General features: G+C 39.1%; 1 protein-coding gene across 10 annotated transcripts in view; it reads left to right on the top strand.

The window, feature by feature from the left end:
- mapk10 (mitogen-activated protein kinase 10) overlaps positions 1-12,956 on the top strand; it is a 43,733-nt gene extending 30,777 nt beyond the window's left edge. For 6 of the 10 annotated variants that reach the window (XM_035953130.2, XM_023280903.3, XM_023280908.3 and 3 more), the window contains exons 9-14: positions 1,069-1,251; positions 3,709-3,833; positions 4,612-4,638; positions 5,967-6,030; positions 6,239-6,316; positions 8,715-12,956. In XM_035953130.2, the coding sequence (XP_035809023.1) occupies positions 1,069-1,251; positions 3,709-3,833; positions 4,612-4,638; positions 5,967-6,030; positions 6,239-6,316; positions 8,715-8,857 (620 nt within the window). In that variant the 3' untranslated portion in view covers positions 8,858-12,956. Of the gene's footprint in view, positions 1-1,068; positions 1,252-3,708; positions 3,834-4,611; positions 4,639-5,966; positions 6,031-6,238; positions 6,347-8,709 lie in introns of all 10 variants that reach the window. The other 4 variants (XM_023280909.3, XM_023280911.3, XM_023280910.3 and 1 more) reach the window with 4 other exon arrangements.
- The last annotated feature ends 651 nt before the right edge of the window (positions 12,957-13,607 follow it).

The following is a 13,607-nucleotide window of genomic DNA, read 5'->3' as shown; positions in this document are numbered from 1 at the left end:
TCCTCATCAGGTCTGTGTAGATGGGACGCTTATTGAGGTCAGTAGGTTTTCCATTTGTAACAGATGATTCTTTTGGGGTTGAGTGGGACACAGCTGTTTAGAAATCATTTATTTAGCCTCACCGTTAAAAATAACGCTTTAAAAAATTCAGTAATATTCTGGCAGCTGGGGTTCCAAAAAACTGTAACTGCAACATAGCACAAAATAACCGCCTAATAAAAATATTGTCATTTTTCATAATTATATATTTTATTTTCATAATACATCTAGCTTTGATTTTATGTGAAGTCATGTTGTTGTTTTTATTGGCTTTTTAATGTGTATGAAGAATATTTACATGGGTAAAAATGACAACATTAGGTATTTTTTATTATAATGAAAATACAGATGTAGATAAAACAATAAATAATGTATTTTAATACATTTCTAATGTTTACAGATGTCATACAATGATGAAAACACATTCAGTTAACATTTTTGCTGTGAAAACATCGGTGATTACAAAAGCTAATCAGATCTAATTTTAGAGATATATTTAAAATATTAAAGTTGAATTTACCTGCTTCATCTATTGGATTGAAAAGAAAAAAAAGTGAATTTGCGAAAAATTTTCCAAATGTATTTCAATCATCTTTATATGTCAATTTTTTATAAAAAAAAATTATATGGTCATTAAAAATGACAAGTTTTAAATCTTATTTTACATAATTTTTGTTATTTATTGATATTTTTGTGCATATGGAAAAATCTATTAAAGAAATTGGGTAAATTTACTCATTTAAAAAAAAAGATTGTTGCTAAAGTTTTTTTTTTTTTTTTTTAGCAATCCTATTGTCTAAGTCAAACAGGCAAAGTTCTAATTATTTTTCTTTTCTTTCTTTCTTTCGATCTCTCAACCACCACTAGCTTTAGGCTTTTATCAGCAGGTCATATCAAACTGATTTTAAATACAAAACCCCATCATTAATATTGGATGAGGGCGGTACCTGAGCGAACACGGAGGCATGCAGGTTTACAGGATGCTGCGTATTCCTGGTGTGTCTTCCTTAATCTTGACGTGCCAACCAGACATTGACCAGTGGAACAAAGTGATCGAGCAGCTGGGAACGCCTTCACCAGAGTTCATGAAGAAGCTGCAGCCCACAGTGAGGAACTACGTCGAGAACCGGCCAAAGTACGCAGGACTCACCTTCCCCAAGCTCTTCCCCGACTGCCTTTTCCCTGCTGACTCTGAGCACAACAAACTCAAAGGTTAGAACCCGCAGTTCAACACAGCAAACACATACATGTGCTGGAATTTAATGTCTTGCATGTAATGGTACCTTGTCTTTGTCCTTCAGGCGACTGATTATTTTCATTTTTGGAATTTTACCACACAAAAAAGTAACAACCAACACGGATTTATCATTTATGACATTTCCTTTGATGCCAACATTATTTTTAAGCACAGAAGCAGTAAAGGATGAGGTGTAAAAATGTATAATTTACCCTCTAATTGGGCATAATAACAATACAAAGATGATCACATAACAAGTGTTTTTAATCACTTACAGATGTCTGAGCAGTGAGAAAGCACAGTTAAAACCTTAATGTCTGATATAAATCATCACATAAATATAATGTCAGCCCATTAAATGTCTCAGTAAATGTTAGAGTCTTGCTGCTGTGATAGTAAAGCTGTCAGTGCTCAGTAGCATGTCTAAGTTTTACATCATAGGTGACTTTGGTGAGTGTTTCATTACCATCAATCTGGAGAATACAAAACTGCAAAGCTGATTTCTTCTAGTCTTAGCTGTAGCATGTGTTTAGTGTTAGTAAATGCTTGCATGCTAACTCTCTGAGGAAAATGGCAACGTGTCAGGTTAGGCTGTGAGCTTGTTAGCAGCCTATGTGCCACATTATTATCGCAGTAAGTGCAGAATAGCTTCACCTGTGCTTCTCTAAGTGTGTGCCTTGATATGAATCCTATTTATATATATTCACAGAGCAGGAAGCATGTGTAAAATTGTGCAGAGGAAAAGTTACAGTTAAGTTAAATAAGTTAATTTAAATGAATTTAGGTTGTAGTTGTGCCCGTTTTCCTAAATTTGAATTAATGGTAATTTGGGTGACTGGTCCTTTAAATAATCCAGGACAAGAAGTTCAGATGAGGAAACAAAATTTACCCACCGTAGTCCAAATAAAGAAATAACTACTGATAATCAGAGCAAATCTGTTGTTTATGTTGCTGATAGAAACACAGAAAATTCTGTGCTTTCATTTCAAATGTGGTTCCTTTAATGATTAGAGATTTAAATGCAGTTATTGGAAAACGTCTGTACACACAATATTGTCGCTGCTGCTCTGAAACAGACAAATCTCTGTAATTCAACACTTCAGTAAACAGGTGAGAGCTTAAGAGCAGTAAAAGAATATCCCGAGGTTTTTGAATCAGCTGTATCGCATTGTTTTTAAGGAGTTTAAGTGCATGACAGATGGACAGAATGAAAAATTAAGAGATCCAGATTCAGAAATCTTTTTGGTCATCTTTAACTCCAAACTCCGCCTGTGGCCTTTCTCATAAATCTCAAATATGTGAACGTCTCACTGTGAATTCACCTACTTATCATGCAGAATGTCACCCGACACGTCATTCCTCTCTTCTGTTTCAGCTGAGGAGTGAAAAAAGTACAGAATCCTCCCAATGAGATACAACAAAATACACTTTTTTTTTCCCGCTACCCTGCTCTTACATCAAAGCACTCGACTGGCAAAATTCTCATGAATCAATTTTTGCATCCGGGCTGCTCCCCGCTGGAGTGACAGCGTTAAAGGAAAAGCACTCAGAGAGAGACAGAGTGGAACGCTGGGCTCAAGTGCTGCTGTTTTGTATGTTTTGTACTGCGACAGGTAGGAAGTGAGTCAGACATGAGAGAGACATCCTCTGGGCTTTGGTTATTTTGAACTGTAGGGAAGCAGAGAGAGTGAGGAATGAGGAGAGGTGGATAGAGGATGTATTTTATAGATTTACCATCTTTTTCTAAGTGGCTTGTTGATGCTCAGGCTGAACAGTGAGGGTGCGCCCGACTCATCTGTCTCTCTCTGCTCCCAGTTAGGTTTCCTCAGTCGTTTGCTGCTGTGGAGCTATTTATAGTGAAGGTCAGCATGTGTAGGAGAGGAATGGTGTGTGGTTTAAGGGTGCTCAGTTTCAGATCAGTCCAAGAGGGCCTGAGGGGAGACAGACTGGCCGAGAGAGTGACGGGTGACTGGATTTGTGCTTGTGGATGCCAGATGTTTGAGAAAATACTGTGCATTCTCAACTACGCTTAGAAAAATGGCATAAATTATCAGCCAAAGAGTACAAAGACTTTATTATTCATCCACAGGACTTATATGGGACAAAGCAGAGTTATAATAAGTAAATGAAAAATGAGAATATTTCTTGATTTCTTCTACATATCTGTTTGAAACCATGCCGTTTTTAATTCAAAATTAAACTCCACTCCTCACACTCTATCAGTCACATGCGCTTGCGTTCCTTTGAGTTTCCTCTGACGAGTTTCTGTTGTTAATTATTCCCTTTAATCGCTGCTATTTCTCGCTCTCTCCTCCTCCTCCCCTTTCTGACTCGTTGTGTTCCAGATTTACACTTTAGTGGGACAAAAGAATATTTTTTCGCCTCCCGAAGTCAACTACATGTTGTTGTGTCTAATTGTTTCCACTCCACAGCTAGCCAAGCCAGAGACCTGCTGTCTAAGATGCTGATCATCGACCCCGCTAAGCGGATATCAGTGGACGAGGCCTTACAGCACCCCTACATCAACGTGTGGTACGATCCAGCTGAGGTGGAGGCGGTGAGTAGGCCTTTTGGCAGAGCTGTGCATTGATTCCTGCCCTCCCTCTCCCTGTGTTTGATTGGTCAGCACTGTTTGTATTTAATGATGATGACTTGCCTCGTTTTGTTTTATTTATTTTTGTGTATAAACAAAAAGCAATTCTAGTGATTTAACGTGAACTCTGATACAGTGAAAATGCTGGATCAGCTGCATTTATATTTTCTGTTCACATCTCATTTTCATTTTTCCCTCCCGTGTGGTTTTTTTCTTTATTTTGGAAGTAAAATATGTCAAATTTAGTAAAAAAGAAAACAAATAACCCCTGTGCTCTTGCGGCTATTTGGAAAAGAGTGACATGGTGTTGTAATGTAAAGAGTGGTGGTGTTTCTGGTGTTTTTTGGTGAAGTCTAACGTCTTCATCAGAGCCTCATTAGTATGAGGTGACAGTGAGATTGGGAAAAAAGCCATCTGCCGCTCGATGGAGTCGTACAGATACCACTTCTACTCGCAGCGACACACTAATGAGTGCATGACCAGCTGATGAATTTCAGTGTTACTGCTCTGCTGCCTGAAATATCCTGCTGCTTAATAGTAGCATTCTCCATTGTAGCTATTTCTCTTTTTTTTTAGGACAATTTCATGACTGTGCACTTGTCTAGTTTTCCAGCTGTTGATGGTTTGTAATGCTGATTTTGTTGTTAGAGTTGATGTAGTATGTATATTATGGCTGTGAATGGCATTTCAACACATTTTCTGCTGTTTTCCCCTTCTCTAATGTCATCTCATGCTGATGAAGGCCAGAGATCTCATCCAAATATCCATGGTAAATAACAACCGCCCTACATCGAAGAGAAACAAATCAGTGGGACTTTTTTTATTAAAGAGTGTAAATGAAAGAAGATTTTTGGACACATTTGGTTCAGGACTGCTTGAAGATTTCCCTCCAGGAATGCTTGAAGAAATTTAAAGGGATAGTAAAAAATAAAAAGAGGAAGAGGTGTAAATATCATTCTAATGGCATGTACACCTCCTCCATCATTGAAAAAATCATGTAGATATGTGGATATTTTTCATCCATTTTAACCATTGGATATAAGGTATCGCCTGCATCACAAAAGCAGCTTCTATAAGTTGCCTGTGGAACCAGGTTTGGCTTCCAAACAGTATCATATCTCCTGCTTGCATGTGCTCACCTCTGATTTTAGGGGAGAAACTTTGCACTTTCAGCCTTTCGAACTGCTTTTTTTGTCGCCAAAATGCACATTTTTGACCAGTGGGGGGCTAAAAAGTCACAATGTATATGCTTTAGAGAAGAGAAAACAATGCTTTGCTGTAGCTGCAGGTAAAAAAAGATGCAGCTAGTTTGGTACAAATCCACAAAACTGCATTTAAATCAACATAGAGTGATACTTCCCGCATAAAGATGCATTGGTCTTTCCTTCTGCGGCTGCTTAATGCTCATCCCTAATGGCGCCTCCAAGGTTAAATCAGAGAGGTTTATGGGTGGTCCTGTCACCTGCAGGGACAGCCAGGGGAGGATTATGGTGTCAGACTCCAGGGCAGGATCACAGTCAATGAGTGATAAGATGAGTTGACCGGATGCCAGACAGCACATTTGTGTCCCGGTAGATGAAATGACAATCCTATGGGTGAAGGAGAGGGGGAACTTTAGCTGGACAACCCAGCAGATATTCTTTAATCTCACCGTCTGTCAGCTGATTCATCCAGATTGTAACGGTCGAAGTGACTTTGATATGATTTACTGTGTGTGGAGAGGTCAAATTATGCATTTATATGCTGAATCCTATGGAAATCAATCACCACTTTATGTGATTAAGGATAAATACTGCCCATTTTCATTCATTTACATTTTTTTTATCGTCATAATCCACGTGTCTCAAACCCAGCATGTTCTCACTGTACGTACACGTTAAAACTGTCAGTGTTTTTCATGTTGAGATAATTTTTCATCTCCATATTTTTACTAGTTTATCAACTCTTTGATATTGCAAATTGTGATGTGTCATTACATTAAACTTGTAAAATCTTGTATCAGAGACATTTTTTTGTGTGGATATTGTACCTGGAGGTCTTGTTGACTGAGTTAAAATGGTACTAAAATAAAGCCTACTCTCTCTCTCTGTCCTTTAGCCTCCACCTCAGATCTACGACAAGCAGCTGGATGAAAGAGAACACTCCATTGATGAATGGAAAGGTGAGAACTGCTAATCCAAAGTGAAAATAAAACCTCTATGTTAAGATTAAATCACTCACTGTGATCTTGCAGAATTATTAGAACCTATTTATTGCATGCGGTGTGATGGATGTGGGAACTTTAATACTTCTTTGTTGCTGTTGTCTTAAATATTTAAATTCCCTCTGCATATACTGGTCCCATTGCTGATTATATATCTTTTTCTCAGAACTAATCTACAAAGAGGTGATGAACTTTGAGGAGAGAACGAAGAATGGCGTAGTGAAGGGACAACCTTCACCTTCAGGTACTCTCAGTGCATAACCCTAATCGCTCTGTAAGTGAATTTACTACAACCTTACTGGAGTTACCTTTTGTAAATAGAGAAACCCATTGTGCTGTTGACCATGTGTCTGTCTTTTACATCTCGAGTTAAATGTTGTTTAGTCCAGTGGTGTCAGTGTGTTTGTTTGAAAGACAGCTAATCAGTAACTGCTAAAATTGCTTCTTTCTTCAGAATATTTATTAGTATTTAGTGTTTTGTGCCTCTGTGACTGTTTACGTGTTTATGTTTAACATATCATGACTTAAGATTTGGGTTCTTTGGGGTCCATCACAGGAAATGTCTGAGAGCATCAGCTGCTGTTCTTATAATAAACCACAGTGTGGCAGTATGGAGTCACGTTAGCGCACTGACCAGGCCAGACTCCACTGGGATCCATGTGAAAAATGAATTATTGCATGAGACAGCAGCATCTGCTGATCAGGGGAGGTAACTGCTGCATGTATGAGGAGAAACAAATATGCATCTGAAGAGCAATTCTCTCCTTCTTATGTACAAAATAACATATAGAAATCCTCCCCTTGTAAAAAGCCTATAAGCCGGATTTATCTGCACCAAAAGACAACTTACAGCTCAAACAGCATTTAAGCTGCATTGTCCTACTTTTTACATGTCTACATGCTGACATATTACAAAGGAAAAACAAATTCACAGGATATATTTAACCCATAAAGCAGCAGCTTTTTAATCTCTGTCTCTGCTCTGCCTCTTTTTCTGCGTCTCTCTAAATTCATGACCTCCATCTCTTCTTCTTCTTCTTTCCATCCACTTAATTACAAGTGGATGTGCTGCCCCACAGTGTGTGATGCTGAGTGTGTCAGACGCAGTGCAGGAGTTTCACTGCAGCAGGAAAACACACATGAACACAACCAGTGTGTGTGCGTTGAGATGATCACAGCTTCAATGCAGTTAATGGAGACTTTACCAGCCCAGCGCTGCAGTATGTGTTCGTGTGACACATTAACCATCATGTCTCTGCACTGTTCCTCAAATAAGCCATTTGTATCTCTTAAAATATCATGAGAAGATGCATGTGGGTGTGAGACTGTGATATCATTTAGATCTTTTAAGTTTGGCCAAAGCAACACACACCAAGATGGAGTTATAACCCATGTCTTTGCTCCAAGGATCAGTATTATGATGTATGACCTAATTCATTTTACATTTTGCATTTATAGTTGTATCTCTCCTGCCTAAATCTACCCACAAGTGCAGTGACTGCTGGAATTCATGCCAGCTATTAATCCTGCTTTGTTCTTGGTTTTATTTTGGGTCAAACTAAAGAGCCCACCAGTCTCCATTAAGCAATTAGTTCCCACAGGAAACAGACACAAACAGCAGATTCACGTTTTGCCGACACCGTGCATGTCCTCTGTGCAATTCACTGCATTTGGACAGTTTCCTTCGCTGCTCTGTTTTGAAATCTTGTTTTTTTTATGGCTGACAAAGGAGAAACCTGCCTCGTAAAGATAGACACAGGAGATGCTGAGCTTTAATGAGGCGCTGCTGGACTGGATGCGTCGTGAAGAAGTGTGCTCTTGTGGGCAGCACTGCATGGACCAGTCATTGAGAATCACCAGTAATAAACAACCTATGAAAGCAGCCCATGCCATGTTGAATGGAAAAAAAACACCCTGCACATATCCAAATCAAGATTGACATAACACACTCTTTAAAATTTACTGAAGATATTAGATTTCAAATTGATTCATGTATTTTTTTTCGTTCATTGCACAATTAGCAGCAAAATTGCTTTAATAACCTTCGTGTGGAGCTCAGGTCCCTTTCGGAGAAGCTAAGCACCTCTGGCTCCCCTTAATTCGAACACTGATTCATTGTTAATGACAAAATGGCAGCGGAGCAGATTGAATTAAGAAGTGCTGACTGCTGCTGCCTCTGACTTCAAAACAAGATCAATTGAAGAAAACTGGACTGCTATTTAGAAGACAAAATAAACTGACTCATGGCAGAATATCATAAAAATAAGAGATGCTTGTATAAGGATCTAAATCCTACTAATGCATGAGTCTGTAATTAAATGTATAAGAGCCACTTGGTGGCTTATAACAACTCCACACTGCAGACTTTAACTTTCCTGCAGAGCCCCTCTGAACCCAAATTTTATGTGCCTTTGTCTCATTATAGACACACTGTGATTGTGATGTCCCACAGTTGTTGTTAATGTTGTTGCTGTCTCAAATCTCATGGAGCTAATTCAGCTATGTGCAGCACTTCTTTCACTGTTCCCTCTGTGTGCACTTGCAAACAATATCTCCTGTGGCTGTATTTCTGCTGCTTTGTGTCTTTTGCCGGGACTCTTTTACGTTGTAACCCCCTGCTGCTGTTGATTCCCTTAGCACAGGTGCAGCCGTGAACAGCAGCGAGAGCCTCCCTCCCTCCTCCTCCATCAACGACATCTCCTCCATGTCCACCGACCAGACCCTGGCCTCAGACACTGACAGCAGCCTGGAGACCTCTGCAGGACCCCTGGGGTGTTGCAGGTGACTAGCCGCCTGCCTGCGCAACCCCATGTTCTTCCGGAGGTGAAGAACCCAAACCCGAAATGACCATCTGAAAAAAAACAAACAAACAAAACAAATACAAAAAAAAGTGTAAAGATCAAGATTAATATATTAAGAACAAAAACTTATGGAAACGCAGAATCTGAAATGATGAAATCTAAAAGCCTGTGCATTGTCATTCAAAAACAGCAGTGGCATTTAAACTGAAGTAAATGAGCTGAGATATATGTTAATGATCCTCTAGTTGCTTTGCTTATATTAACCCACATATCTTGTATACGGCATCCGAACAAAAATGACCAAATGCTTAGACTTGCATCTCCTGTAAAAGTGCATATTTGGCTGGCTGCTGGTCTCCCAAATCCTTCCAAAAGCATTTATGCGCCGACCATTGTGGCAAGGTGGGCTGCCATTTGTGCTCATCGCTACTGCAAATTGATTTCTCTTCTCTGTTCAACTCTTATTTAACTACACTGCTGTGTTTTAACCTCTCGCCTTTTGTCTGAGACCCCCCCCCCCCCCCCCTCACCCTCCACCAATCCAAATGTAAGGTTGCCTGATTTTGTGTGTTTTTACGTGGTAAATTCTGCAGGGACACGTAGCCGCTCTTCACGCAGAGCGGCACCCCCTGCACTACTTGTAAATATTGTAATTCTGTACAGCTGAAGGGTGGACGGAGTGGGACTGACGGCCAGTACACTGGGAGTTTCTTTTCTCTTCTGACTAGCACACCTTGCCACATCACCGCTTTCCACCTCAGTTGCCCCCCCTGCCTATCGCTGTAGTCCTGCATGATTAGATTTAAAACAATGCTAATCTCACTGTATGCTAAAATGAGTCTGTATAGAGACTTTTGTTTGTATACGATGTAAAAACTAACTCAACTCCATACGTGAGGGGGTCTGGTCACAGTAGGACATGTTTGAGTGTGTGTGTGTGTGTGTGTGTGTGTGTGAGTGGGTGAGCCAATAGGACATTAGTAAAAGTCAGGGCTGAGTTCAGGATTTAAAGGGTCAGTACACTCAGAGATAAATAATTTTGATTGTGTTCAGGCTCGTAAGAAGTGTGATTTGCGTGTAATGCCCCTTTTCTTTGGCCTGGCAGCATGTGATTGGTCCCTCCACCACTCCACAGGCTGCAACACAGCCCTGCATGTCATTGTGTACCATTAACCCCTCATAGGCACAGGAGGTGGATCTGTTTCACCGTGGTCTAACCACAAAGTGACTGTTCCTGTTTATTTGACTCTTTGAAACATAGAACACTTTCAGAATGAGACACGGTAGGGAGTTTTACGGTGGATAATGAGTGTTAACCTCGTAGCAATGACTTGTTTTCCTCTCATCTCACTCAACACCACAAAAATATGTCATATCGCGACAAAAGGGGGATCTGGATCAAAGCCACCTATAAGTTATGCTTGACATGATTTCTTAGCTGGACAGCTTATTTATTGATTAATTTATTTTGATGAGAAGGAAACTGAATATGGCAAGTGCCTTTTGGAATGAAGCATTGCAGGTGCAGAAATGATATTATTTTGGGGTGTTTTTTTCCTCTGCTTCTTCTCGTTCTGCCTTAAAACTACCCCCAAAGTCTGCAAGTTTGGTTTTCCACAACTTGTTTGGCTCAAGAACAATCCATTGCTCATGCTAGTCTTCTGCCATTTTACATTTAGATTTGATTTTCCTTTTTTATTCTCATGCAATAGTCCAGATTTTCCCAAACTGGGCCATGCACAAAAACCTATGTGCGTTGTTTGCAGTGAGTTTTGAAAAAGCTCTTTCTCTCATTTCATTATCCAGTTTAAAGTCCACCACTTTACTTTATGTCCATCACATTGCAAGAACATTTGCAAGTGCAAACCCATTGTTTTGACATGAAAGAGTGATGTACAGTTAGTCTGTCAGACTGAAACTAGAATATCCTCACCTAACTACAATATTGCAACCAAAACCTCGGCTTTCTTTTTATGCTTTAGCTAATGCAGGTGACCTTTAACTTGTGTATATTTTACATATATGCTCGGTTATAATGGAAGGAAGGAAGAAATTCTCATTATTTTTGCCATGTTTTATGTTTTCATGCAGGTTTAGTGAGTTTACAGATGAAAAACTCTGGATTAAATGAATTCTACCGGTGGATGAATGACATGTTAGGAACTCTGAGCTGTGTTTGTGTGACCGAAACGAACAGATAACTCCTTACTTGAGGCATAGTTTGCATAATAAATTAAACTACCTGTTGCATAAATGTGACAAAGGACACACTCAAGGATACTTACACTGTCTGTTAATCAAACACACGGGGACATCTGTGTGTTTCAAGCATGCAAAAACACCATTTACAACAATTTCTATGAATGTCACTGTATTTCCTTCTGGATCATATATCCACAGGTTCAGAATAAAGCTTCAGTCCAGCCATGATATTGAGGAGATGCAGAGACATCACTGTTAACATGGACACTTTCACATATTTATCAACACTGATTTCTTCTTGCATGGAGTTTTTGCTGTACATACAGTCCCTCAGTTCCCGCCTCCTCCCCTACAAATTCTATTCATACCTTTAAAAAGCTACTTTGTTAACACTCTTTCTGCCTGTGGCTTGTGTACAGTGAACCACACACAGATTAACAGTACCTTCACAGAGCTAAGAGGGTGACTGAGGTTGGCGTCTCCAGAATAAGCTACGGCTAGCTTGGCTTTCTGTTCAGGGTCTGGCCAGGGCAATCTTTCAGAAACAGGGTGCAACTTTGAAACTCTTTGTGTTTTCAATGTGTTCAGATGAATTTCTCACAAACGGGTCTCGATTTTTCGAGTCCCACACCACAAACACTGTTGCAGTTTTTTCTACAGGGCATTTTAAACCATCCCAACACTATCTTTTACATGTTCTGGTCACTGAGTACAAATACTGACACGTATTAATGTCTTTTATTTCTTTTCTCTGAATGTGATCTTTTTTATAAGATATCTCTCCAGACAATTCTGTTGTGATGAAAGGTGCTTTTGGTTCTGGTCACAGTGGAGGATTCGAACACAGAAACAGCTGGGTTGTCAGCGCTGAATGTAGAAATGAATGGTTTCACAGTTAACGCACATCGTTGCTGCTCTGCTCATCAGTGTGTGTGTGTGATTTTAAATTAACCAGCATTCAACACAAACTGTCTGCGAGGTTGAATTGGAGGGTGTGATCTGATGTCTGGATTTTCATATTTTTCTCTCGATACAAGGTCATCACTTTTTTTTTTCTTTTTGTGCGATTGCTTTTTGAGAATGTTGATGGAGAGTCGACACAGTTGTGTGTTTGGGCATCGTTCACGTGCGTATTCATTCATTCAATTAAAAATGTGTCAATCCTGCTCCTAATTTTTGTTTTCAAATGATCTCTTCTGGATTCAGGATTTGAAAAATTTGTTTGCCATTTGTTTACAATCTGAAGACTCGTCATTCAGCCATAATATTATTATTATTATTGCCAATATGAATAAGTCATCACGTCACAAGTTAGGATACATCTTGTACTCGGCTGTGCCAATTTTAAAATCTTTGGACTCAGTACTGGTGATCCCCAGTTTATTGTTTTTCACAAATTTCTTTGGAGTTCTATTGTAAATAATAACAATCCAACAATGCAATAAACACTTTATTGCACTCAGACAGGGAGGCAAGCTACTGCAAGGGTCAGGTGATGCTAAAATGTTTAGAGTCTTAAATGTGGAACTCTACGATGATGAAACCCTGTATAGCTCATCTGAATCAGGTGATGTTGTTCTTCAGTTCTTTTAGGATTCCTTCTCTCTCTCGTTTCTTTTACTCCGTGCTGTTTTAATGAATCATTCTTTTGACATTGTCAGGTTTAAAAAAAAAAAAGGAAAAAAAAAGAAATTGTATCTGTTTCACGCTGATCTCAAAGCTTCAGGCTATAGCGTTTCAAGTAAAGTCAAAACAAATGCAAAAGAAAAAGAAAAAAAATTACTGAAAGCTGTTACTGTAAACACAACATTTTAAAGGAACTGTGTATGTAAAAATAGTATATGTATGTGATTGAAAATAAACAAAACCTTTGATCTTGGACACTGGTGGCGCTTTTTTCTTGTCTTTTACCTGCAGTGATATTACACCATGTGTTGTATTTACAGGAACCACAGATTTCTGGAACCATCTGGTCACAGTCGCACCTACATACACTCTAATCGAGCACTTCTGGTGGTGCTGGATACACTCACAATTCAAAGGCTGGTGTACGTAAACCAGCACTCAGGCAGAATGAGTGCCAGATAAAAGCAAGTGCACTGAGACTTCCCACTGAAGCCTTAAATTAGAGTTAGTACAGTGCCTATAAAAAGCATTCACCCCCCGTTGGATGAACAACCCTTTTGTTGCTTTTATATGTGAATTCATAGTCAATATAATTTGGCTTTTTTGACAAGAATTTAAAAAAAAAACTTTAATATCAAAGTGAAACTTTTTTTTTTTTTTTTTTACAAAATTATGTCAATCAGTTCAAAATATATAAAGCAAAGTAAAATGATGGATTAACCGAATTTCATGGGATGTTGAGTGAGTTGGAAATCTTTTTGTAGCCATTTCTTGACTGTTTTACTTTTTTAATGGTCTCTTCTCTGAGTTGCTTGGAGTGTTCTTTGGTCTTAATGTTGTAATTGTAGCAGGAATACTGATGAACCAGAGACTGGACCTTCCAGATACAGATGTTTTTATACTACA

Source organism: Amphiprion ocellaris, chromosome 17 (genome assembly GCF_022539595.1).
Source record: "Amphiprion ocellaris isolate individual 3 ecotype Okinawa chromosome 17, ASM2253959v1, whole genome shotgun sequence".
Classification (NCBI taxonomy): Eukaryota; Metazoa; Chordata; class Actinopteri; family Pomacentridae; genus Amphiprion; species Amphiprion ocellaris.
The sequence above is the reverse complement of the archived record's forward strand: the minus strand, read 5'-3'. Positions and strand labels throughout refer to the sequence as shown.